The sequence below is a fragment of the Hemiscyllium ocellatum genome, chromosome 4 (genome assembly GCF_020745735.1).
Source record: "Hemiscyllium ocellatum isolate sHemOce1 chromosome 4, sHemOce1.pat.X.cur, whole genome shotgun sequence".
Lineage (NCBI taxonomy): Eukaryota > Metazoa > Chordata > Chondrichthyes > Orectolobiformes > Hemiscylliidae > Hemiscyllium > Hemiscyllium ocellatum.
Window position 1 is genome coordinate 80,682,168 of NC_083404.1, and position 27,245 is coordinate 80,709,412.

Sequence of the window (27,245 nt, forward strand, 5' to 3'; positions counted from 1 at the left end):
ACATTCCCAAATTGATCCCTCTGTAAATGAGGACTTACGTAGCATAACCTGCACCTGCCCTGTTCACCTGTAACCCTTCTCATTTGCTTCCATTGGTCCAGCAAGACTCTGTTTGAAAGTCCTTTCAAATTTCTCAATGGCTTCACACTCTGTAACCATGACAGTCCTACAACTTTGGAGAATTTCCAGGTCTTTATATCCTTGAATTTAATTATTCCACATATACCTTCAGCTTTCATGGTTCTAAACTCTGGAAGTGCATTTTAACACTGCTGGACCTCTCCTTTGGGACTCTCCTTAAGAACCTGTCTCTGTGACCAAGCTTTGATGTGTGTTTTGTTGTTAAATGTTAAGGCTCGCAAAGCATGTTGGGTTGTCTTGCGACATTAAAGACATTCTATAAACACAGCTTGTTGACAATATGGAAGATTAGTTCCATATTATTTCTAACTGAAGATTTTATCATTACTGAAAAATGAAATTGGAACTGTTTAAATAGACTCTGTCTCTTGATCCTTATAGTGTGAAGAACTGGTCTCGTTGCTGTTGAACACAGTTGAACTCTCTGTGCCACTTTCAGGGGCATCACAGAGACACTTCATCAGTTTTTCTCATGGTGAATACTTCTACAATTTGTTTCCTGAAACCATTAACAGTGAATTGCTCGGAAATCTAAACTCTGCAGTGGCCCAGTTAATGACCTCAGCAAGAGAAAACCCTAAAATGGTAAGCACTGTTCAAATTATAATTGTACAGGGATTATTAAAGAGGGTGCCAATAATTAATTAAGGCGTCTTTTTTAAATATTCCCCCAGATAACCTATTTGTCAGCGGATATTGATTTGTAGTTATAGGGATACCTAATATATTCAGCTACTCTGGATGTAGGTTTGCTCACTGAGCTGGAAGGTTCGTGAGCAAACCTACAATCAGAACCTCAACCTGAACTACAAATCTTCTCAAAACCTGCTAATATTCAGCTACTAATACCACTTGGAATGGTTTGGCAGCAGCTTGACTGACCAGTCTGGTCCAGTGTTAAAGGATACTGCTGCTAGACTGGATCTGTGGCAGGTGGTGGGAGGAACACCAAGAGAGAAAAGCATAGTTATCTTCATCTTTACCAATCCGCCTGCTGCAGATAGATCTATCTATGATAGTATCAGTACGAAAGACAGTTACACAGTCCTAGTGGAGAAGTAGTCCCGTCTTCATATTGAGAGTAACCCCACTCATCATTACATTGTAAACAGTACAGGTATAGAATCTCATGCCTGGGCATTCATAAGGCATTGTGGGCCATCAGCAACAGCCACATTGTACTCTGAAAATGAGGTGTCAACCTGGTGCAGCCTCAAAACAAGGCTATTTGCATGCCAAACAGCAGACTCAGCAAGTGATAGAGCTCAGTGATTTCACAATCTGTGGTTCAGATCTAAGCTTTGTAGTCCTACCATTTCCAGTTGTGAATGATAGTGGACAATTATTATCAATATGGGAATCCAGCACATTAGTACAAAAGATAATGCTGAATCATTTACATTTAATTTTCAGCTTGAAGTACTAGATGAATGATACATTTTGGCTCCCTCCACAGGCCTCCAGCCTCACCCATACCAGTTTTCAACCAATTCACTTTACTCTATGTAATGTCAAGGTATGGTTGGAGGTACTACAATCTGCAAACACCATGGGCCCTTAGAACATTCAGGCCGTAGTACTGAAGACTTGTTCTCCACAACTTGCTGCCACCTAACCAAGCTGTTTCAGTCCAAACACAACACTGGGACTTCGCTGAAAATTATTGGAAAATTTGTCCAGGTATACTTGGACAAAAAGCAGAACAAATCCAACCCGACCAATTATTGCCCCAACAGTTTATTCTTAGTCATAAGTAAAGTGGTGGAAGGTGTCATCAACAATTCTTTTAAGCAGTATCTATTCAGCATTTGGGTTCTGCCAGGGACATTGAATTCCTGAACGTAATTGGTACAATCATGGACAAAGGAGCTGAATTTCAGATGTGAAGTTAGAGTGATTACCTGTGACATAAAGGCTGCTATTGACTGAGTTTGGCTGAGCTCTAGTAAAATTGGAATCCGTGGGAATCAGAGGAAAACTTGCAGCTGGTTGGATATCTGGCACAAAGGAAGATGGTTGTGGTTGTTGAAGTTCAGTCATCCCAGCTCCAGGGACATCTCTGCAGGAGATCGTCAGGGTAGTGTCCTTGAACAACCATCTTCAACTGTTTAATGAAGGACATTGCCCTCCATCAAAGGTCAGAAGTGACGAAGTTTGCTGATGGCTGCACAATGTTCCACATTATTCACTATTTCTCAGGTACTGATACAGTCTGTTTCCAAATGTAGTAAGACCTGAGCAATATCTAGGATTGGGCTGACAAGTGGTAGGTTGTCACTTGTTAGCAAGTTGTCACTGTGCAAATGATAGGTAATGACCATCTCCAACAAGAGACAATCTAATCATTGCCAATTGACATTCAATGTCATCGTAACATTGACATCCGGGTGGCACGGTGGCTCAGTGGTTACCACTACAGCCTCACAGCGCCAGGGACACTTGGGCAACTGTCTGTGTGGAGTTTTCGCATTCTCCGTGTGTCTGCATGGATTTCCTCCAGATGCTCGGTTCCCTCCCACAACCCAGAGATGTGCAGGTTACATGAATTGGCCATGCTAAATTGCACATTGTGTTCAGCGATGTGTAGGTGAGGTGCATTAGTCAGAAATAAATGCAGAGTAATAGGAGAATGAGTCTGGCTGGGATACTCTTCAGAGGGTTGGTGTGGACTTGGTGGGCCGAAGGGCCTGCTTCCACACTGTAGGGATTCTATCACTGAACCCCAATATCAACATCCTGGGGGTTACCATTTACCAGGACTGACCTGGGCTAGCTTTATAACTTCTCCATTGACAAAAGGAAACTGGAAGCTAGGAATCTTTCAGTGACTAACTCACCTCTTAAAACCTCAAAGCTTGTCTATCATCTAGATGACTAAATTGGAAGCGTGATGGAATATTCCCAACTTGCCTGGATGAATGCATTTCCAACAACACTAAAGAAGCTTGACACCATCCAGGATAAAGGAGTCTGCTTGATTGGCACCACAACTGCAAACATTCACGCCCTCCACCAACAATGCTCACTAGCAATTGGGTGTACTATCAACAAGATGAGTTGCAGAAATTCATCAAGGCTCCTTAGTAGGCAACTTCCAAACCCATAATTATGACCATCTAGAAGGACAAGTGCTGTAGATACATGGGAACACCACCAACTGCAAGTTCCCATTCAAGCCACTCACTATCCTGACTTGGAAATATATCACTGTTCCTTCAGTGTCACATGATCACAATCCTGGAATTCTCTCCCTGATGGAATCATGCATATAGGTACACCGAATGGACTGCTGTGGTTCAAGAAGGCAGCTCACCCCTGAAGACAGTTAGGCATAAACAATTGATACTGGTCTAGCCAGAGACGCCCACATACCATAAGCACGTAAAGTAAGCATAGAATTGGCAAGCATTTTGAAATGTAATCACTGTTGTTACATAATGTGGGTTGGCTCTGATTAATAGTGATTTTTTTTTAACCAAACTACATTAGCTCCTGTTTCCACAGGTCCAAATTATGTAGATTATACTCTAGTTTCTTTTGCATAAAGTCTTTTAAAAATAACCTAGAAAAACTAACTTCATCAATCATTTCACAGGATCTGTGATGAGGCCGAATGTTGTAATATAAAGCTTTGTTCAGTGTGAAACCAGACAGGAGATTGAGACATATGGATTTATTTTATGGTGATTTATTTGTGTATGCATCTATACTGTGTGTCAGCAATAGCAAAACAAATTGTATTGTTTGAATTTATTGATTGAGGATGCCATAAGATTTTTAGCTATTTCACACTCTGTCCATACACAATTAGAATGCTCTTCTTTCTACTTTTTTTAGGTGAGCGCTGTTCTGAATGGAATGCTTGACCACAGTTTCAGAGACCATACTGTCCGAAAGAAGCAGGGTATTTACCTGGTCAGTGCTGTACTTTCAAACTGGGCAAAACTTGATTCCTGGTGGTCAGTGAAATCTAGCCCAGAGAGTAAGATGGCTGTCTTAACACTGCTTTCCAAAGTACTGCAGGTATATTATGTTTACCATCTGTCTGTATGTCTGATAAATGTGAATCAGTGCAATCAGGATATGAAATTTGAATCCCATGGAAAGATGCACCTATACCTTCAGAAGCATATTGTTGTTTTGGAGACGGTGTTGTGTGTAATGATAATGTTTCCCGTTATTAGAAGTAAAATTAAGAGAAGATACAATATCAGGTTTATTTGTTCAAAAACAGCTGTAATCATGTTGAGCAAGATTGTATTTAGAATGGTCTAATAAATAACCAGGCTATATTGAATAATTAATCCATACTTTCTGAAGAGTTGTTCAAGAAAATGCAGCCAATTCTTATAACATTGACTCATCAATATTTGTTTTGATACTTTGGTGATTAATCTGTAAACATGAAATCTGTCTAGTAGTCACATAATTACAATGTTTGATTCATCACTTTCTAATTGTTAATCTACTTGTTAATAGATCATCTTAAATTAAACAGAGAGAATAAAGATGAAGTATACTTCATGTCAACTGTAATTAGGTGAGGAGAGATATGAAAGAGGACAAGCATAAGAATGGAGAAATATGGAGAGGGAGAGACAGAAAAAAATTTTGCAAGGAAAGGAAACAAAAAACAGACAATGAATTGAGAAATGGAGGGGGCAAGATGCATTAGAGAAAAGTAATATTTATGTCCTGTTGATTTGTAAAATTTGTAGAAATAATTTGTAAAAAATTAAGCTGCATTACTAGGAATCACGGTCTGCTATGCACTTTAAAAATGCACTAAACTACCAAGAAAGTGAGATAGCACTTTGGTTAAAAAAGGCCTCAGGATTGCTCTGTTAGGAGATTATATAGAAGAGATTTGAGAGAAAAAGGAGCCAAAGTATGAACTAAGCTCAAAGTAGTTTGATGAAATTTGAAGTTTGGCCTATGTGACTGTGTTGTCTTTGTTTGTGGCTGAATTCGAAGGTCAGAGAGCACTTGGTGAAGGGATTAGCAGGAAGGACAGGTAGGCAGCTGACGCTCAGATTTGAATAGGACTTCAAAATAAACGTTTTACGTTTGAACTGAATCTATGAGTGTAAGTATATCGGTTTCAGATTTCATATGGTGTAAACTTGACACTTCAAGTAAGATAGAAATTACATGTTGATAAGGCCAATTTAATAAGGTGTGAGTTTATCAGTTTTAAACGTTTGTCTTCAATGTTGTGTCTGTATGTATTTATATTTATTCTGTATTTTGAATATCAAGTACCAATTCTGTACAGAGGGAGTTATTCTCTTGGCAGGCAGTGTACTGGAATGAAAATGTATGGCACTGGAAAAGCACAGCTGGTCAGGCAGCATCCATGGATCAGGAGAGTCCACACTTTGAGCATAAGCTCTTCATCAGGAATGTTACTTTCTCCCAATGTACTGGAATGACCTAGTAATGATGCTTCTCAAGCCAATTAATTTTCTCCCAAAGACACTCTTTGCTTGTCCACAATCCAGTCTGCCATAAACATTGTGTCCTACCAGTTAGGTTTCTCCTCACAGGCTAGTGACAGACTGAACCAACCTGACCTCAGTGCCTTCTTTGAGACTGAACATGCAACCTAGAACCTCAATGTCACAAAGACTGTGGCTGTAACATTTCTCACCTCCATTCCTGATTCAGCGAATTATTAAAACATTTCTTGGGAAAAGAATCTTCCTTTTGGATTATTTGTTCGATTTATCTTTATGCAGAGTTTTGTTACTTTGAATGGATGTGGTTTTTTTTTTCAGATTGATTCTTCAGTCTCTTTTGGCAAGAGTCATGATGCATTTTCAATGGTATTTCAAACTTATACCACAATATTGACGGACTCAACATTGGCTTTAAACTTGAAGGTATCTCTTTAAGAGTATCTTTTGGGAAAAGCTAAGTATGTTGTAGGCTCTAATTGTTTTAAATTAGCAAATTTTAGTGTGGAAAATTCCCATTTATTTTTTTCCAGATTTCTGAGTCACTAACCAAGACGCTTAGGTGCATATTCCTGTTCATTGGTTTCTATTGAGCTGTACAACTTGTCACCACTTGAATAGGAAGTGCACACAACACTAACTCTCAATTTCTGCTCTAATTTTGTTTCTCCTTGATTCTGTTATCCCAAGGAGAGATGGAAATTCTCTGTTTGTTAGCTTCCTTTGGCAGCAGATGTGCTAAAATAGACTTTAAAACAATTATGAGTATTGCTGAAATAAGAGACATTCAGTTGAAGCTTTTCATCATGTATCCTTCAGGGCAGAATTGCAAGAATACCAGAACAGTTAATTGTATTCCTTGATGCACCTCTAAGGCTTTGCCTCTACCAGTCAGTGTCCACTTGCCAAGCTCTCAGCATCCTTTTGCTCTGCTGTAAAAATTACTTTTCCGTTTAAGATTTGGAATCTTACAAAAATACTAAAAACATTGACTGCATGTCACTTTTATCAGAAATTGATTGTGATAGGCTGTTGTACAGGTACTCAATCCTTTATCCGAAATCCTAGGGGCTGGTTGTTTTCTGGAATTCGGAATTTTTCAGATTTTGGAATAAATGACATTTTCACGTGAAATAAAAAGCAATTACCTAACAGCTGACCCATGCGTGAATAGTACGAGCACTGAGACACAATTGACGCCTGCCAGTGCTGGGCCATGCTGCCACATCACATCTCAGTGACGCTGTTTGAGTGGGTGCGGAGTTGGGTCACCTGTTCGCATGCAAAAATGATGCTCCACACTGCTCGAAAAAGATTTTGGAGCTTTTCTGATTTTGGAATTTCCAATAAAGGATTGTGTACCTGTATTAGGAAATTTGAAGATGTATAGTGGGGGAAATGTAATGGTTAAAGTAATAAACCAGATAATTAACATTACACCAATACCAATCAGTATTATAAATGAAATTCAGAAACTATAAGCACAAATCAGCTTGGGGCAGTGTGATAACCCCTCCTAAACTTGAGTAATTTTGAGAGCTAAACCTACCTGCAGAAGAGATTTGTTTTTTGTTTGGAATTAAATGAAAGATAGGCAAGAAAAATAGGGAAAGGTTTTAACTGATTAATCATGGAGAAGCTGTTTTCTTGGTGGGGGTGGGGGTGTCAATGTATTGATGAAAGGTGACTGGCAAAAGAGCCAGAGGATAACTAAGGATGATGAAAAGTTTCGCAATGAGTTGTTAAAATCAAGAGTGCTGGAAGCAGATTCATAGATAACTTTCATAGAAATAAGGAAACTAGGAACATGAGTCTGCCATTTAGCCCTTTAAGCCTGCTCTGCCATTAAATATAATCACAGTGGATCCTCTGTCTCAAAGCCATATTCCCACTTTTTCTCCATATCCTTCATGTCATCAATATCTAAGAAATTATCTTTTTTTTAATATAATCAGTGACATGTTTTCTAATGCCAGTCCTAAATTGCCTATCCAGTATCCTGAGGTAATGTCCCGGTTCTAGACTCCCTCTCCAGGGAAAGCATCATCCCTGCTTCTTGTCTGTCTAGCCCTGTAAGCATTATATGTTTAAATTTGGGCTCCTCGCATTCATCTAAACTCTAGTGAATACAAGCTCAGTCAAGCTAAATCTCTCCTCATATAACAATCGAGTCATTCCCTGGTGTCAGCTTTGTGAACCTTTACTGCAATGTCCTATAACTGTCTGAGGTAGGCTAAACAAAATTTCACACAATACAACAGCTGGGGTCTCTCAAAGCCCCTGTATAACTGCAGTTTGGCATCTGATTTCGAATCTTGCAATGCAGCCAATTATAGCGTTTACCTTCCTACTTCCTACTACCACCTACCTGTTAATGTGGTTCTGTTCGCCGAGCTGGGAATTTCTGTTGCATACGTTTCATCTCCTGTTTAGGTGACATCCTCAGTGCTTGGGAGCCTCCTGTGAAGCGCTTCCGTGATGTTTCCTCTGGCATTTATAGTGGAAACATCACAGAAGCGCTTCACAGGAGGCTCCCAAGCACTGAGGATGTCACCTAGACAGGGGACGAAACGTCAGCAACACAAATTCCCAGCTCGGCGAGCAGAACCACAACGAGCACCCGAGCTACAAATTTTCTCACAAACTTTGAACACCTACCTGTTAACTTTCATTAACTGGTGTACAGGGATATCAAGATCTCTTTGTACTTCCACATTTCTAATATATCACTGTTTAAATAATACTGTTTTTTCCACCAAAATGTGTTAACTTCATACTTATCCATGTTGTACTAAATCTGCCATGTGTTTACCCTCACAGTCAATTAGTCCAGATCCAGATCCTGAAGCCTCCTTGCATCCTTCTCACAACTCACAATCCTATACAGTTTTGTTTTGTCTGCAAATAAGGAAATATAGCATTCACCTATCTAAATCATATGTTGTGAATCATTAGAAGCCCAATCCCTGCTTTATACTTCTAGTCACTGCCTGCCACCTGGGGAAAAGACCCACTTATTTACACACACAAACAGAAACTCAGCATGCTTATCAGCATTTGTGTTGAGAAAGCAGAGTTAACATTTCAGGTCCAGTAATCTTTCAGACCTGTAAAACACGGGTTTGTCAGCCTTTAATCCCGTTAATTGTTCGAGCACGTTTTTAAAAACATTATACGGATTTTCTTCAGATCCTCTCTCTGTCTCTCTCTCCCTCTCTCTGTCATTCTCTCCCTCTGTCATTCTCTCCCTCTCTCTCTCTCTCTCTCTCTCTCTCTCACACACACACACACACACACACACACACACACACACACACACACACACACACACACACACACCCTTAGTTCGGTAACATTTCAGGGAAATTATTTGAGTCCTGTTTTGTGAAGGCAGAACCAAAATATGTGTTCACTTCTTCTGCTACTTTATTCCCCACCTCAGAATAAGAGGCCAACAATTTAGGACTGAGATGAGGAACATCACTCAGACAATGATGAATCTTTGGAATTCTCTGTGGAAGCTCAGTCATTGAGTTCAATGCAGAAACTGAGAAATTTCTAATTACGAATGGCATCAAGGGACATGGCATATGTTGTTGTGTAGATCAGCCATGAATTATAATGTCAGAGCAGGCCTGAGGGGCTGAATAACCTCCTCCTGCCCCTGTGTTACTGAATGAATCATGTTCTAAAAGCCCTTGCTGGATTTGAAATGTGTCATCTTTTGAATGAATGGAATTCAAGTAGAAGGATTTTGAAACTTGTTTTTACTTTTCTTAGACCAAGGCAGTGATCATATTGCCATTTTTTACACAACTTCCAGAAGAAAATCTTGTCACGCTTAAAAATGCTCTCAACCATTTCATAGCTTCCCATTTTCCTATGAAATCAGATGAATTTCCTAAGGGTACGTTGAGATACAACAACTATGTTGACTGCGTCAAGAAAGTAAGTGCTATTTGTTGACATTGCACTTCAGGATGGAAAAATCTGACTAGGCGTTTTTTGTCCAGTATTTCTGAATGCATGCATTTTTTCAAAATCTTCATCTTGGATTCATTTATTGGTGAAGGGGCAATTCAGTTTCAGTGAAGAATGGTATAAGCGTTTTCAGCATGCAAAAATAATAAATTGAATTTATTTCACATTGTATGAAGTTAATGCTCCAAAATATTGACACTTTTCTATCCTTCCCTCTTCCTTCCACATATACATTGGTGACATATCTGCTGTTGCAATAGAATGCATTTGGAGAATACCTGCACCTTCACATGGCATTCCTAAATCTCTTATGAGATCAGAATTTTATTATCAAGGGTCATTTAGTAATTAAATTAGTGAAGTTCTCATAAGAGCAAAAATAATTCCTAGGAAGTGAAAGATATTAATAATTTGGAAATTAAGTCAGAAACGAGTCCAATGAAGTCCAGCTGCTTGTCCAGCAATGAACTGTCATTTGTAAACAATGGGAAAAGCAGAACCAGCACAAACTCCTCCTTGTTGCTGATTGCATAACTCCCCCAGACCTCTGCCTCAAATTGAACCAGACTATTTGCAACTTGTTGCCTGGTTTGCCACTGAGTTGAATCTGTGATCTTGTATTCTCTTAATCTCAATGACAACCTTATTTCATCTTCACAGCACTGCTGATCCCTATCACTGCCTCTGCCCACCCTAACCCAACTCCCGCCCATTTCTTTGTGCTGTCTGGTCTGGATTAGCCCATTGCTGCATTGTCCGCTATCCCATCCTTTATAATTCTTGCCCTTGATGATCTCACTTCCTTTGACCTATGTCTTATTTTATTTATGGATCAGGAGTGTCCCTAGGACTTTTTCTCTTTTAAAAGTACTCCATAAATTACCTTTATTTGACTTACTGCAAGCAGCTAGTATTAATACCAACATGTGGCTGAGGGAGTACATTGTACAGTTTCCAACAATGTCATTTGTACAGGGTACCTTGTTTCAGTTTTGCAATTTAATTTGTTTGGAAAATTTGAATAGAGCGAACTTGACATTTTGGGCTTTTGTTAATTTAGGAACTGCTGAACATAAGCTGAATGCTAATTCTTGGTGAATGGTCTTGTATTCTCACTCACTAGTGTTATTAACCATCTTGTGTTCTTCATGTTGAGAGTTATATCTTATGATTCTTAACATTATTAAGTACTCTGATTCCTTCTTTGAGTTGGTGTGATTCATTGTGTTTTTCAGTTACTTGATGCTTTGGAGCTATCTCAGAGTCCACTGTTGTTACAAATTCTGACTGAAGTTCTGTGCCGTGACAACAGGCATGTCATGGAAGAAGCATTTCAGATTTGTTTCCAAAATATCGCAAAAAGGTATCACATCTTGTATACAGTGTGGTAAACTGAAGGAAATTGGTTTCTAAAGATGTACATATTTATGTTTTCAGCCCTATTGCAACTTCATATTAATAACACAATTGATCTGATACATATATGATGATAATTTATTGTGATAGCTCTAATGCTCGTAAATTTGTTATCCCTGGACATGCCTGAAGATTTGCTTGTGATTGTAAATATCAATGTTTGTTCATGGCTTTGATGTTTAGTGTAACAAGGAAGGTTTTTATTAGCAGATTTATTTTATTGAATGCATGTTCTTTGGATGGATTAGTTTTAATTACAGAATTACCGCATGGTCTGTTGTTATTTCCCAGTCTAGCTGTTCTTTTGTTGTATTTCATCTGTTGTTCAAAATGTAGATGGGCAATGAGTTCTTGATTACATCTGTGCTGATTTGAACTGGCTGATATGAATAGCTAGCTTGGAAGTGGTTGTCCAGTAAATATGAAGATTTAGAAACTGGATAACAAATGTGATCGATGGGTTACGGTCAGTTCTGTTGTAATGTGTTGCATTCCCGTGCAATCCTGTGTCACAAGAAAATTATGTATTAGGAGTACCATTTAAACTAATGTAGCTGAAATTGTGTTATAACCAATACACACTTTAAAAATTTATCCTTTAGAAAGACTGTCCCCAATTCATCAATCAGCGAATTGCTTCAGCGAGTTTGCATTAACAAAATGCGGGTGATAGCACACCTGTGTTTTTACTTGCATATCGGTTGGCAGGTCTTTATCTGATGGATGAAAACCAAGTTTGCAAGGTAAAATAACATCAGGTTTGGGGGGGTGAGTGAGACTGGGGGGGGTTCAAGGTTACTGGGCAGTAGCAGTGTAATAGGGTTTGGGGGGAGGTTACTGATGATACCTTGGGTCTGTCCCATGCTTCTTTTTAGTGACCCAACTCAGTTACCAACAATCTTAGAGATTATAGGTGTGAATTTAGATTACTTCATAATATCAGAGCTCCCACATAGAATCAACATCTCTTCACACCCAAGATTGTACCTTGGACAAGAGGTTAGAGTGGTTTGCTCCTTCCAGGTATCTGCCCGTGCTTGTTTTGTACCTATCCGCCAAAGCAACAACCTTGTTGCAGCATTTCATGATCCAAGATTGTTTTCATTGATTTCCTATCATCTTTTTACTTAACCTCCATTTAGTGCCGCATTGATGGCAGAGAGCGATTATGAACTCACTAGGGAGGAGCATTCACAGTATTATTCCAACTGGTTGTCGCACTTTCTGTCATATTAAGATTGCATTATGGTATGGCTTTTTGTTGAATAATTTGGTTGTGTTTATTTTATTCTTGTATGTTATAATAAAAAAAACTGTGTTCTTACAGTTAGTACCGCAAACTAAAATCCAGTATTTAACTGCATTAGAGGTACCTGTGAAAAGCAAGTGGCTCTACTGGAAGCTGCATATGAAATGTTCAGAAATGAAGAAATGCTTCCTAATGCTACAAGACAGTTTGCCATGGACCGTTCTCTTCTGACTCTTATTGGGCACTGTAGTCCAGATGCCTTAAGAGAGTTTTTTTGCAAAATTGTAAAAGATGCCATGGAAATTCTGCAATCCAGATTCACAAAGGTAAACAGTAATAGTTTACATTTGTATGACACCTTTTAATTGTCATGTGTACTTGTTAAAAATATTTTGAATTTTCCGTGAACTGAGATCATTTCAGCCTCTAGTGTAGTCATTTATTTATATTATAATTACTGTAGCAAAGGTTAGAAATGGAAGCTGGAGAAAGTCATATATCCATCTCTCATACTTTCCCATTTAATTCACACTTCATCCTGGTCCTCAAATCACCAGGTGTCCTCAGAGACTAACACTGTCTATCTTAACCTTGGATGCAGTCAACTATGTAGCATCTGCAGTCTTAAAGATTCTCAGATTCTTGAATGAAGAAATGTTTCCTCATTTGAATGCTAAAGGGCTGATCCCTTACTTTTGAGACAGTCACCTTTGGTTTTTGAACTGCTCTCCCATTAGGGAGAGATGACAAATGGTTCTTTAACCTGAGGGTCACTGCATCTCAGGCGGGGGGTTGGGGGGATGGGGGGGTGGGGTTGTGAAGGAGAGTCCTTTATGGTAACGATAGCAGGTGCAGGAAATGAACTCATGGCACCACTCTGCATAACAAACCAGCCATCTAGCCAACTTAACTAATTGACTTTCTACTGACCAGAGAAAAGGTGCTTCTAGATCTAACAAGATAGGGTTAATTAATGATCTCCAAGTGCAAATGCCCTTAGGTAGCTGCAATCACAATATGATGTCAGTTTGAGAGAGAAGAGTGGGTCCGACACTAATATGTTAAACTTAGGTAAAAACAAGCATGTGGATATGAAAGCAGAGCTCATTAAATTAGATTGGCAAATTAGTTTCGGGGTTGGTCAATAGAGATTCATGACAGACATTGAAGGATGATGCAGTTTAGAAACATTTGAATGAGAGAATAAAATTCTAAGGAGAGAACGTATGGTTAAAAACAATAACAATCATGTTAAATTTAAAGAAAACAAATTTTTCACATGGATTTAAGGTGAGGGGCAGAGGGATATGAGGATTTTTTTTCATTCAGAGGGTGGAGCTCACTGCCTGTAAGGGTGTTAGAGGCAGAAACCCTCAACATTGAAGAAGTGTTTGGATGTGCACTTGCAATGACAAGGTATTCAAGGTATGGGCAAAGTGCTAGAAATTGGGATTAGAATAGTTAGGTGGTTGTTTAAAACAAGTGTGACACAACAGGTTGAAAGGCCTTTTTCTGTATTGTAGATCACTATGAATTTATTAGTTTACAAAATAAATTTCAATGGACTGGACGTTATATCAATATAGCCCAAACCATCTCAAGCATCAGACCCTAAACTCTGTCATCTCTCAACTTGTAAATATCATGAAGAGAGCCAAAAAAAATGTTTCAAGGACACTTTGAAACTGTCCTTGAAACAAATACTGCATTAATGAAAGAAATTTGTTCAGAATATCACATCTTGTCCATCAATCTTTTTCATGCTTTGAGTCACCAAATTGTAATGAAGGCAGAGTGATGGCATAGAGGGAAAGAAAGGACGCAAATCCTGCATTTTGGATCTCACTACCTTATGTGTTCAAAGCTTCAACTGTTTAAATATCTGAGAGTTAAGAATTTGCTTGTTCGTGTACATGAAGATCCATGGGAGAAACTCGCAATAGAGTAGGCATTGTCCTTGAATCAAGAGACAACTGAGGCCCAAGCATTGATTTTTGCGGCATCTCAATAGTAACAGTTTGCTGACCTGAAAATGAACTGTTTATTTCTATAGTTTTCTGTCCTTTAACCAATTCTCTGTTCAGGCTAACATATTGCTCCAACCCCATGAACCCTTCATTTGTGCAACTCCCTAATGACCTGCCTAGGATCATAGAGTTGGTGCAGTACAGAATGAAGCTATTCAGCCTATTGAACAATTGCTGACTTTCTGTAAGAGCAATTCAGTTTATTCCTGTCCCTTTTTGCCTGTTGTCTTGCAAGTCATTTTTACCTTATCAGCCGTTTATCCAATTATCTTTAAACAGCCAGGATTGAGACTATCTTTACCACCCTTTCACGGCTTTCCAGATTGGAGCCACTTTCTGTGTTAACCAGATGTTTTTCTCGTGTTATTTTTGCCAATCATCTCATGCCTATGCCCTCTGACTCTTTGCTTTTCTGCCAGCAGAAACACTTTTTTCTTCCAATGTTGTCTGCTCCATGTTATTTCTTATGTCCACCCATACTTTTCATATTGGTCGTCCAAGTAAACAGACTGGCTCACTGCTATTCATATATGATAATTGATCTTTACATCTATCCATTTCCATTTTGACAACTATCCAGGCATAGTTAGATGGCCTCTTGAAGGTGATACGGTGAAATTGCCCATTCTTTCTTGGAGTCTTTGTTGTCATTCATATGGATGCCAGGACTCTGTTAGTCAAAGTCTAAAGCTCCTCCATCACATCATCCTGTGACCCGTACTACTGACCACATGTAAGCTACTAGCTAGTTTAAAGAGTGTAACTGCCATCTAAGTCAAAGTGTCCAGGTAACTCGCCTTTCTTCTTGATGCCCTGACAATGTTTGCAGTTTGAATTCCAGCTCAACAGTTCGGAACTGAATTTCCTCAAGTTTGTGGCTCTTGCCACCAATTTGGTTTCTCAGGATTTCAGTGGTCTCCACTAACACCTATGTGCTGTAGTCCATGCCTTGTCATCCTTCACTAACTTTGTTTTATATATTTGATATTTTGAGTTAATCACGAATGAACAGTTGTTTATCTAGTTTTTAGATGTTGGTTAATAAAGTAAGTTACATTTTGCTGTCTCTCTATGTCTGCTCCCAATATTTTCTCCATGCCATACTTGGCCACTGGCCCCCACTCCTGTTCTGCTCCCAATATTCTCTAATTTCCAAATTAGAATTGTAAATTATAACATTATATTTGATATAGCTTCAAAAATGATTGTTTATTGCAGACAAACGAGTCATCTTTTGACAACCAGTTGACAAAAAAAATTGGCTGTTATAAGCTGTTTGAAGTCATGTACACACGTCTGCCGAAGAATGATGTCTATACAGATGGGTCAAAGATAATCCAGGCGTTCCATTCTGCGGGTAACATAGAGGGCAACAAACTTTCAAAGACTTTGCTGAAGTAAGACTTTGTGATCTCGAAGTGGAAAATACGTTTATAAAAGCTTTTAAAATGTTCCTTTGTGCATATGCTTAATTTCAAGATATTTGCTGTGATTGCAGTTACTTAGAATGTGTGTGAGCAAATATTAATTTTCCTCATTTGTTCATTGTCTGCATTTAAACCTTCTTATGGCATTGATGAATATTTCACCAAAGTAGTTGTCCAGTTCTGTGCTACTGTTATATACTTACATGAGTCGCCTACTATAGTTTGATAACATTGTCCTCCTTATCCTTACTTAATTGTGTCTTTTCCCCAGCTAGTTTTAATAAAATAGAACTATGCTTTAACTGTAGATTTTGATTAAAATATTCTCTATCATCATTGTCTCAATGGTCACCACTTAGCCTTCTTAGTCCAGTGCAAAAGTCTCAACTTTTGTCTTTGTTCATAATTAATACCTTGATGACATCCTGATGATTAATGATAGATCTTTTTCATAAATTTGTCCCTTCTCTAAAGGGAGTTAACTGGGCATTGTTAGACCAGTTGATAATTGAGAATGCAGGTAAACATTATAGTAGGCATCATTACTCTGTAACTACGTTTTTCATAGGATGTGGGTGCCACTGTTGAGGCCAGCATTTGTTGCCCGTTTCTGCTTGGCCTTGACCTGATAACTTGCAAAGCCATTTCAGAGGGCAGTTCTAATCTTTGCATTTCATAGGAGTCACCACATTTCTGTCGATCTGGGGTCACACGTAGGCCAGACTAGATAAAAATGGCATGCTTACTTCCCAAAAGGACATTATATTCACTAGTGTTTTACAATAATCAACAGAGTTTTCATGATCATTTTACAGAAACTAGATTTCTAATTCTAAATTCTAGTCATTAAATTTAAGTTCCACTTTCACAAATTGTACTGATAAATTAACTCGAGATAATTAACTCTTTGTTTTCAGGAGGAATTAATGCAGGAGTTCAAGAGTCTAGAAAATCTAAAAGCAAAACAAAATTTTCTTTTCAGTGCTCATTAATGATCTAGAAATATTGTCCAAATATTTTGCAGTGTGTTTATTCTGTACTGTTAGACCTTACTTTTTAAAACAAGGTGTTGTACTCGTAAATCACAGCGATCTTATTGTGATAATACACTCGTGGAGTTCATTTTAGATATGACAACTAAATTGATCAGCTTATCACGCCACTTAGTTTTAAAGTTAAGCAATCCTATTTAAGGAAGTTCTGTTCTGAAGAAGGGTTACTGGACCTGAAATATTAACTCTCATTTCTCTCCTCAGAGGCTGCCGGACTTGCTGACATTTTCCAGCAATTTCTGTATATGTTTCTGATTTCCAGTGTTGTAGTTCTTTTAATTTTTTTTCTACTTAAGGAAACGTCTCACATTAATTCCTCATGAAAAAGAAGTACACTTTTCTTGCAAATCAAAATAATATGTTTATGTACTTTTTTCCATCCTGTGAAGGTTCTGTTATGATACAGTTACTGAAAACATGGCTGGTGAGACTCAGCTTCTGGAAAAGAGGAGACAGTACCATTGTGCAGCTTATAATTGCATGATTGCAATCCTCTGTTGTATTTTCACAGAGGCCAAATTTTATCAAGGCTTCCTTTTCAGTGAAAAACCAGAGAAGGTAAGATAAAATTCTTAAATTTGAAGGTAAAAATCGGGAATAAAGGAATGACTAGAGTAAGGTCAGGGCCAATCAAAGACAGTAGTGGGAAGTTATGTGTGGAATCTGAGGACATAGGAGAAGCGCTTACTGAATACTTTAGTATTCACATTGGATACGGGCAATGTTAGTGAGAAGATGGAGATATAGGCTACCAGGCTGTATGGGGTTGCAGTGGACGAAAAGGAGGTTTTAACAATTTTGAAAGCTCTGGAAGTAGATAAGACCCCTGGGCCGGATGGGATTTATCCTCAGATTCTCTGGAAAGCCAGGGAGGAGATTGCAGAGCTTTTGGATTTGATCTTTATGTCATCATTGTTGACACAGAAGACTGGAGGATAGCAATGTTGTTTCCTTGTTTAAGAAGGGGAGTCAGGACAGCCCTGGTAATTATAGGCCAGTGAGCCTTACTTTGGTTGTGGGTAAGGTGTTGGAAAAGGGTATAAGAGATAGGATTTATAATAATCTGGAAAGGAATAATTTGATCAGGGATAGTCAGCACGGTTTTGTGAAGGGTAGGTCATGCCTAACTAACCTTATTGAGTTCTTCGAGAAGGTGACAAAACAGGTGGATGAAGGTAAAGCTGTTGATGTGGTGTATGTGGACTTCAGTAAGATGTTTGATAAGGTTCCACACGATAGGCTATTGCACAAAATATGGAGTTTCGGGATTGAAGGTGATTTAGCAGTTTGGATCAGAAATTGGCTTGCTGAAAGAATACAGAGCGTGGTGGTTGATGGGAAATGTTCATCCTGGCGCTCAGTTACCAGTGGTGTGCTGCAAGGATCTGTTTTGGGGCCACTGCTGTTTGTCATTTTTTAAAAATGATCTGGATGTGGGCGTAGAAGGATGCGTTAGTAAATTTGCGGATGACACAAAGGTAGGCAGAGTTGTGGATAGTACCGAAGGATGATGTGGGTTACAGAGGGACATGGATAAGATGCAGAGCTGGGCTGAGAAGTGGCAACTGGAGTTTAATGCAGGGTGAGGTAGCTCACTTCAGAAGAAGTAACTGGAATGCAGAGCACTGGGCTAATGGTAAAATTCTTGGCAGTGTAGATGAACAGAGAGATCTCCGGTGTCCAGGTGCATAAATCCCTGAAAGTTGCCACCCAGGTTGATAGGGTTGTTAAGAAGGCATGTGGTGTGTTGGTGTTTATTGATAGAGGGATTGCGTTTCGGAGCCACGAGGTCATGCTTCAACTGTACAAGACACTGGTAAGGCCGCACCTGGAGTATTTTGTACAGTTCTGTTCACAACATTATAAAAAGGATGTGGAAGCTTTTGAAAGGGTTCAGAGGACATTTACTAGGATGTTGCCTTGTATGGAAGGAAGGACGTACGAGGAAAGTATGAGGGAACTGAGGCTGTTTTTATTGGAGAGAAGAAGGTTGAGAGGTGACTTAATCAAGTAGTATAAGATAATCAGAGGGTTAGACAGGCTGGACAGTGAGAGCCTCTTTCCTTGGATGGTGAAGGCTAACACAAGGAGACATGAGTTTAAATTGAGGGGTCATAGAGTTAGGACAGATATTGGGATGGTTTTTTTGCTCAGAGAATAGTAGGGGTGTGGAAAGGCCTGCCTACAACAGTAATAGACTCGCCAACATTTAAATCAGCATTGGACATACATATAGACAATAATGGAATGATGTTGGTTAGATGGGCATCAGATTAATTTCACAGATTGGTGCAACATTGAGGGCCGAAGGGCCTGTACTGCGTTGTAATGTTCTATTTCTCTGTGTGCCCTCAGTATTAATAACAATTGCAGTTAATAGTGCAATGACAATCTAGAAGGGTGAGCATTCTTAAGAAATTATTACAATACTTGCATTCATGTCAGCTGTATTTTGTGCCATTTTGCAGAACATTACTAATTCCTGGAGTTTAGATAAGAAATTTGATTTTCTGTCTGTGAATTCCCATATAATGGCTTGCAGTTTCAGTGACATGATTGATAGATACTTGATGGAATCTCAGAATTGTAACCTGCATGAGTCAGAAGATATTTGGTTCACTTTTCCTGTGTCTAAGTTTACGAGTCCAAGTTTACCTGTTCCTTTTATGCAGATCTTGATTGAAAATATATAAATATTTACTTAATGCTTTATCAAAAGCTGTTATGAATACTTTTTCCACCTCTGCTATTATGAGGAATTCTGTGTTTTGACAGTCCTCTTCAAAAAGAAACTTTAACCTCTCCCTTCACTCTTCTTGTAATCCTAAATTTAAACTGGAGTTACTGATGCTAGACAGCAAACATCCACAGTTCCTGGTGCCAAACTCTTTGAATGAATCTCAATTAGCCTCCCTCTCCTACTTTTCCCTCTTGCCCAGAACTTTGTTCTTCATTAAGTAATTACAGTATCCAGTTTTCTTTTAAAAGTTCCTATTGAATTGGCTTCCACCTATGTGGATGCTGGGTTCAAGGCTGAGCTATCTAGATTTTTGATCTATAAAGGGCTCAATGATTATGGGCTGAAGGAAAGTTAACTTAAAGCTGCAATCGGATTAATCACATTATTGAATGCTGGAGTAGTTTGAATGGGCCACATGGCAGCTTTCTGTTGTACTCTTACTGTCCTCCTTATTGTTTATTATATTCCTGAGTTCATGCCATGTGTAGACTTTGAAAAAATTCTTTGCATGCCCATGTCCATGGTATTACCCATTAATATACACCCATACAATGTTTTAAGTCATGTTGAAGAGAGTCGTTTTGTTATTAGATCGTTAACAATTTATTCATTGTCTACGTGATACACTCTGTTATAAAGTAATAGGCTCAACGTAGTGATATCCATCCCATTCGATTAAACCTCACAATGACGTTCATATGTAATCAGAAGCAAAAACAGTCAGTTCTGAAAAAGAATCACCTGATCCAAAACATTTGAGGGCGGCACGGTGGCACAGTGGTTAGCACTGCTGCTTCACAGCACCAGGGACCTGGGTTCAATTCCCACCTCAGGCGACTGACTGTGTGGAGTTTGCACGTTCTCCCCGTGTCTGCGTGGGTTTCCTCCGGGTGCTCCGGTTTCCTCCCACAGTCCAAAGATGTGCGGGTCAGGTGAATTGGCCATGCTAAATTGCCCATAGTGTTAGGTAAGGGGTATATGTAGGGGTAGGGGTGGGTTGCGCTTCGGCGGGTCGGTGTGGACTTGTTGGGCCGAAGGGCCTGTTTCCACACTGTAAGTAATCTAAAATTATCTCTGATTTTCTGCACAGATGCTGCCAGACTTGCTGAGCTTTTCCACCAATTCCTGTTTTTCTTTCAGCTTTTACTTTATATGAAATATTGCTTGGGAGACTTAAGCTGTGTGTAAGAAAGGAGGTTATCTCACGTGTTGTGTACACATTCTTTAAAAAAAGGTCATTGAGTGTTCATAGGGTTTGTACAGTGTGGAAACAGACCATTCGACCAAAAAAGTCCACACCAACTCTCCAAAGACCATCCCGCTCAGACTCCTACCTCACAGCCCTATGGCACTTCCTATGGCTAATTCACCCAACCTACACATTCCTGGACACCATGGGCAACTTGATATGGCCAATCCACCCAACCTGCACATCTTTTGACTGTGGGAGGAAACTGGAGCAGCTGGAGGAAACCTCTGCAGACACAGAGAAAACGTGCAAACTCCACACACATTGAACCCAGGTCCCTGATGCTGTAAAGCAGCAGTGCTAACCACTGAGCCCACTGTGCCACCCATGTGGTTAACAAAGTTTCCTGGAAATCATGTGACTGATGATAACTAGTTTTATTTGCTGTAGACCCTGCAAGGGCTATGCTTGAACAGTGATAGCCTTGCAAAAGTTCTAGTTTTAGCTGGTTGAGTTGGAGGGAAGCCAGCTGAGAACAAGCTGCCTCAGCTAATTCTTTTCAGAATTGGAAGGGAAAATCCTTTACATAGTTGAGGGTGAAATTCATTTTTTCTTTTGGAAGGGTGATTGAAACAACTCAAGATTGAACATGCTATGCAACAAAGTGGGATATCTTTGTGCAGATTATTGGAAATTGTGAGGTAAATCTATAATGTATTGAGACACATGTGGTTGGTGCCATATATCAACTCCATGGCATGGAGACAGGACCATTTGAGGAGCAGGAGAGTTGACATTTTGGGCAAAAGCCCTTCATCGAGATGGCTTGATGACGGGCTGATGAAGTCCTTACTGATGAAGTGCTTTTGCCCGAAACGTTGAACCTCCTGCTCCTCAGATGCTACCTGATTTGCTGTCCTTTTCCAGCTCCACACTCTCAACTCCAATCTCCAGCACCTGCAGTCCTGGCTTTCGCCATGGAGACAGGAGACCCAGCTGAGAGTACAGCAGGCTTAGTTATGACTGTCACTGCAGTGGTGAGACCAAGTGTAGACATTGCTGTGGGTGCAGGATAAGTTAACAAGATATCTGAAAGTTAAAAGAAATTATTGTCAAAATTTAACTCCTAATTCCTCAAATGAGATACATAATCTTCTTAAAGATGCAGGAGCCATTCAAATTCTTTTTGCTGAGGAAAGACCTGATTTTTCCACCAGGTTTTAGTATTAGTAACTGATATTTTATTATAATGTGGGAGCACTTGGAGTGTGATGTAATATGTAGCTGTTGTCCATGATTTTGCCCATAGATAGAGTTGATTTACGTTTAGGGGATGATTTAACAGGAGTAAATGTTATAGCTTCTCCAGTAGTCATAGAAAGGTCAAGTGAAGTCAAGGAAATGGAGTAGTTATAAGGAATGGTTCCAGACATTTTCCTTCATGCACGATGACTTGAGCAATATCTAAACACAGTCCATTATTGAAGATCAAACTGGCATCACAGACAGATGTTTGGTTAATTGAAACTTGCTTTAAGAATTTGGATAATCTGAAAACATTGTTAATAAGTCTTCACTGATAGGCTCAGCCAGCCAATCCAGAGTTAAATAAAGCAGCACAATCAGCTCAAACTGAAATTGAAGTCAAGGGATGAATGAACTGCAAATGCTGGAGATCTGAAATAAAAACAGGAATGTGCTAGAGAACCTCAGTGTAGAGTCTTACAGCATGGAAACAGACCCTTTGGTCCAACAAGTCCACACCGACCAAGCTCCCAAACTAAACTAGCCTGACTTGGCTGCTTTTGACCCAAATCCCTCCAAATCTTTTCAATTCATGTACCTGTCCGAATGTCTTTTAAATGCTGTACCTGTACCAGCATCCATCACTTCCTCTGGCAGTTCATTCCACACAGGAACCATTCTCTGTGTAAACAATTTGCCCCTCATGTCCTTTTTAAAACTACTCTAACCTTAAAAATATGTCTCCTAGTTTTAAACACTCCCACCTGGAGAGAAGACCCTTGCTATTCACCTTATCTATGTCCTTCATGATTTTATAAACCTCTACAAGGTCATCCCTCAACCTCCTGTGCTCCAGTGAAAAATGTCCCAGCCTATCTAGCCTATTTTTACAACTCATTCTGGTAAATCTTTTCTAAACTCTCTCAAATTTAATACTATCCTTCCTATAGCAGGGTAACCAGAACTGCACACAGAAGAGGCCTCACCAGTGTCCTGTACAATTTCAATATGCCATCTCAACTCCTATACTCAAAGGTTTGAGCAATGAAGGCAAGCGTGCTAAATGCTTTCTTAACCACCCTGTCTATCTGTGACCCACATTTCAAAGAATTATGTATCTGAACCCCATGGTCTCACTGTTCTACAAAAGTACCCAGGGCCCTACCATTAGTTGTGTAAGTAGTGCCTTTGTTTGTTTTATCATACTTCAATGCCTTATATTTATCAAATTATACACCATCTGCCACTCCTCAGCCTATTGACCCAATTGATCAAGATCTCTTTGTAATCATAAATAACCTTCTTCCCTGTCCCCGATACCACCAATTTCGTTGTCATTTGCGAACTTACTAGCAATGCCTCCTTTATTTCTTATCCAAAGCAGGTCTGGAAGCATCTGTGAAGAGATAGAGAAGGGTAATCTTTTAAGTCCAGTGTGACTATTCTTTTGACCTGATGAGTTTCTTTAGCATTTTCTGTTTTGAGGGAGTTCTAGAATGCTATTAATTGAAAAAATGGGGTTCTTGTGAATGCGGAAACCTGCAAGCAATGAATGGTGAATCATTAAACAGAGCTATCATCCACAACTGAGAGAAGAGTCATAGAGTCACAGAGATGTACAGCACAGATACAGACCCTTCGGTCCAACTCATCCATGCTGACCAGATATCCCAACCTAATCTAGTCCCATTTGCCAGCACTTGGCCCATATCCCTCTAAACCTTCCTATCCAAATACCCATCTAGATGAAGTCTTCAGTTGATCCCTTCAACTTTGAAAAAATAACTCATTTTACTAAAAGACCAATAAAAATGATGATCATTCACACCTTTTATCAAGTGGTGAAATTGTAAGCACTTAAGTTTATCTGCACAAGATATAATTTTGGGCAGTTGACAATAGAACAGAGAATTCCTTTAACCTCAGTTTTAAATGAGTGTCATTTATTCTGTAAATGTGTCCCCTTCTTTAAAATTCCCATCACCTGTATATGTAATAGGAAATATACCCCTATCCTTCTTCTACCCGAGAAGGAGAGGTATATTTCCTTTTGAAAATACAGTTCAATATATACCCCCCATTCTTCTAATGATTAAAGGCCTAACTTTTTTAGCTAGTCTTGATAGGTTAATCTCTTCATTGCAGAAATCAGCCTCGTGTATCTCGGTTGAACTGCCTTCAGTGATAATATATCCTGTCTTTAACATGTACACAGTACTACAAATACAGCCTAACTAACACCCCAGACAGAACAACCTGAATTATCTGAACGAGATGGGCAGGGAGTATTTTGTTCAGACAACTGAGAGTTTGGATAACAGATTGTTTGTAAAATGGATAGCATTTTTACTGGACCTTGAGATCTTATTCAGAAAATCCGAAATTAAGAGAATTGATGTTTGGGTAGTCGAGCTTGTTCTGTACAATTGTAACCTGACTTCTCTATTTTTTAAACTACTTAACAAAGTAATAAAGGCCAAAATTCTGTTTGCCGTCTTAGTTACTTGTTGCATCTGCATGCTAACTTTTCATGCACAAGAACATCTAGATCTCTCTCTGTTGCACTTGATAATGGTATCACACTTGCTGCGTCCCAACTTACTGATAGAAATCAACAAATTCTCTGGCTAACTCTGCACAAATACTAATATATTGAAGATGCTAACATTTAAACAAGCTTCTAATAAATCTTGTGCATTGTGATTTCCATTTTATAATTACAGGAATGATGTGCATGATGAGCTTATGTGACAGTTTCCATTTTGCATGTAAATGTTTATGCTGGAATAGCATGCATCCTGAATTGTGTCAATTTAGTTTGATGTAGTTCACCACTCCCCTCGAGTTTACTTCGGAGATTACATGATGTCTTCAGTGGTGAACATTGCAGCAGATCAGCTTGATTTGAATCAGTATTAAAATTTGATTTTTATACTTTCTGTATGAACATGCTAACATTGGTATTTCTGAAGTGTAAATACATCTATTGATAAACTAGAATCCTTTGGATGCTGGAAATCTGAAATATTGATAGGAAATGCAGGAAACCAAAATCAACACATTAGGGCACCTCCATGTGTGTAGGAAAGCAGCATTAAGATTTTGTGTTTGCAACCTTTCATCAGAGAAAAGTTAAACATGTAGCAGGGTTTGAGCAAGGACATGGATAAGACGAGGATAAAAGGAAGGTTTATGAAAGAGTGGAAGACATAAGAGATTGCCTTGAAATACTATGTTTGCATCCAGAAGAGAATGATGATAGGGCACAACAATAAGCCAGGAAACAAACTAATCCCCTAGAGAAGTGCACTGCTAGCTGAAAGAAATGAAATGAAACAAGCAGAGAAAGGGGAAAATAAGAGTCTGTTGACCTACTAGTGAGGTTGAGTGGTGAAGTATGAATAAAAACTAAATTGAGATTTTTTTAACGTTAGGATACTTTAAAAGGTTGAAGGGATGAAAAAGGTAAGGGTTTAAAGAATTAAAATGTATTTCAGTAAATACTCATTTAAGGATAAAATCTCAACTGTCAAAACGTGTCAACCAATCTGTTGACTCCTGTGAATTGTTAAAGCATTCAGGGAGTGGCTTCTGTTCTTATCAGGAGGAACATACAAATTATTTTTCTTTCCTAGAACATCTTTATCTTGGAGAATCTGATTGATATCCAACGTGCGTACAGTTTTCCTGTGGAGATTGAAGTAAGTAGTATTTCTTTTTACAATTCAGCAGAATGAGTGGAGGATGATTTGTATTTTTTGTCAAAATGTCTCTGTTTCATGCTTATCTGGGGGCCTTGGTGTGCAGATGAAAAAGGAACGGAATTGGGAGTATATAACAAAAACAAAAATGCCAACAAAATTAGGATCAAGGAAGCAAAACAAATGAAAAACAGAAACAAACTTAAAAATTGGAAAAACAACAAAGAGAAAGTGGCATTTAGTTATAAATATCATGCTTGTGCCTTGTGCAAACCGTTTGTAAGAACCCAATTTAATTGGTTCCATACAGTATGTATTCAAAAGAAACATACTGGAAGGGCAAAAGTGCAAAATGTATAAAATGATATGGAAAAAATCTGTCACTTTTTAAAATGTCCTTTTAAATTAAATATTCTGTTTCAGGTTCCAGTGGAAAAGAAAAGAAGATATTTTGCTATTCGAAAAGAAGCAAGAGAATCAGCAGAGGGAGATTCAGGTTTGTGTGGAATTTCAAATTATAATCTAGGTTTTGAGATAATTTACAAATTATAATAATAATAATAACTAAATAACAACTTTTCTGTAAATGAGCAATTCCATTGGCCTTAATCTTCGATTGCAATGGATTAACATACATCCTGACTACTGCACTAGTCTACTTGTACTTATCACTGTTTACATTTGTCACCAGACTTGTGCAACACCTTTTTTTCTTTGTAGAATTTCTACTTTGACTTGTTTTTAAAGGATATTGTAATGTAATGTACTCTATGAATGCAGGTCCTTACGTTCACTTTCCTTAGTTTGTTTCTGATAAAGCTATTGTAGTCTTGAGTGATATACATCATTTCCTAGCTGTATCGGTGACCAGCTGTCAAATCCAATGAATTTGCCAGTGTTGCACTATATATCAGTTGGAAGATGCATTGAAGAATTGCCGGATGGATTGTTATGATTTCTCATTTTTCCTCCTTAAGACAAAGTCAGCATCTGAATTTGTTAATGTAATTCCTCTGCTCTCTCACTCACTCTAATCTGTCTCCCTCTGAACATGCTCCACTCTGCTCTCTCAGGTCCATCGCTAACATTATAATCAAATCTGCTGATGAGAGTGGTGCTATTGTCATCTGGCATGCTGACATCTCCAGGGTGGGTGATGAGTGCCAACTCCCTCCTATGTCCCCTGATTCATGACCCCATCATTGAATGTTATGTTGTTATTTTCAGCTTCTTATGGACTTCACTTCATCCAATGATCTGTCTTCCACTACTTTCCATACTATTGTCCTCCAACCATGCACAACTTACTTCTACACTGTCCCAAAATCCATAAATAGGACTGTTCCTGGCAGAGTAATTATTTCAGTCTGTCTCTGCCCCACTTCTTACCAACTTGACTCTCTCTTATTCTCCCTTTGTCTAGTCTTTTCCCACTTCATGATTCTTCTGATACTTCACATTGGTTCCACAATTCACAATTTTCAGGCTGTAGCTGCCTATTAGTCACCATGAATGCGTAATTCCTCAACACATTCATCCCCAATCGGGATGATCTTGAGACACTCCACAGCTTTCTTGAAAGGAGGCCAAAATAGTCCCCGTCCACCACTACACTTCTTCA

General features: G+C 38.9%; 1 protein-coding gene across 1 annotated transcript in view; it reads left to right on the top strand.

Annotated features, from left to right (window-relative positions):
• Positions 1-27,245, top strand: part of prkdc (protein kinase, DNA-activated, catalytic subunit) — a 238,657-nt gene that overhangs the window by 88,618 nt on the left and 122,794 nt on the right. The window contains exons 36-45 of the mRNA XM_060824031.1: positions 523-726; positions 3,979-4,164; positions 5,919-6,023; positions 9,378-9,545; positions 10,814-10,941; positions 12,362-12,569; positions 15,489-15,667; positions 17,139-17,307; positions 25,559-25,624; positions 26,048-26,120. Of these exons, the coding sequence (XP_060680014.1) occupies positions 523-726; positions 3,979-4,164; positions 5,919-6,023; positions 9,378-9,545; positions 10,814-10,941; positions 12,362-12,569; positions 15,489-15,667; positions 17,139-17,307; positions 25,559-25,624; positions 26,048-26,120 (1,486 nt within the window). The remainder of the gene's footprint in view (positions 1-522; positions 727-3,978; positions 4,165-5,918; positions 6,024-9,377; positions 9,546-10,813; positions 10,942-12,361; positions 12,570-15,488; positions 15,668-17,138; positions 17,308-25,558; positions 25,625-26,047; positions 26,121-27,245) is intronic.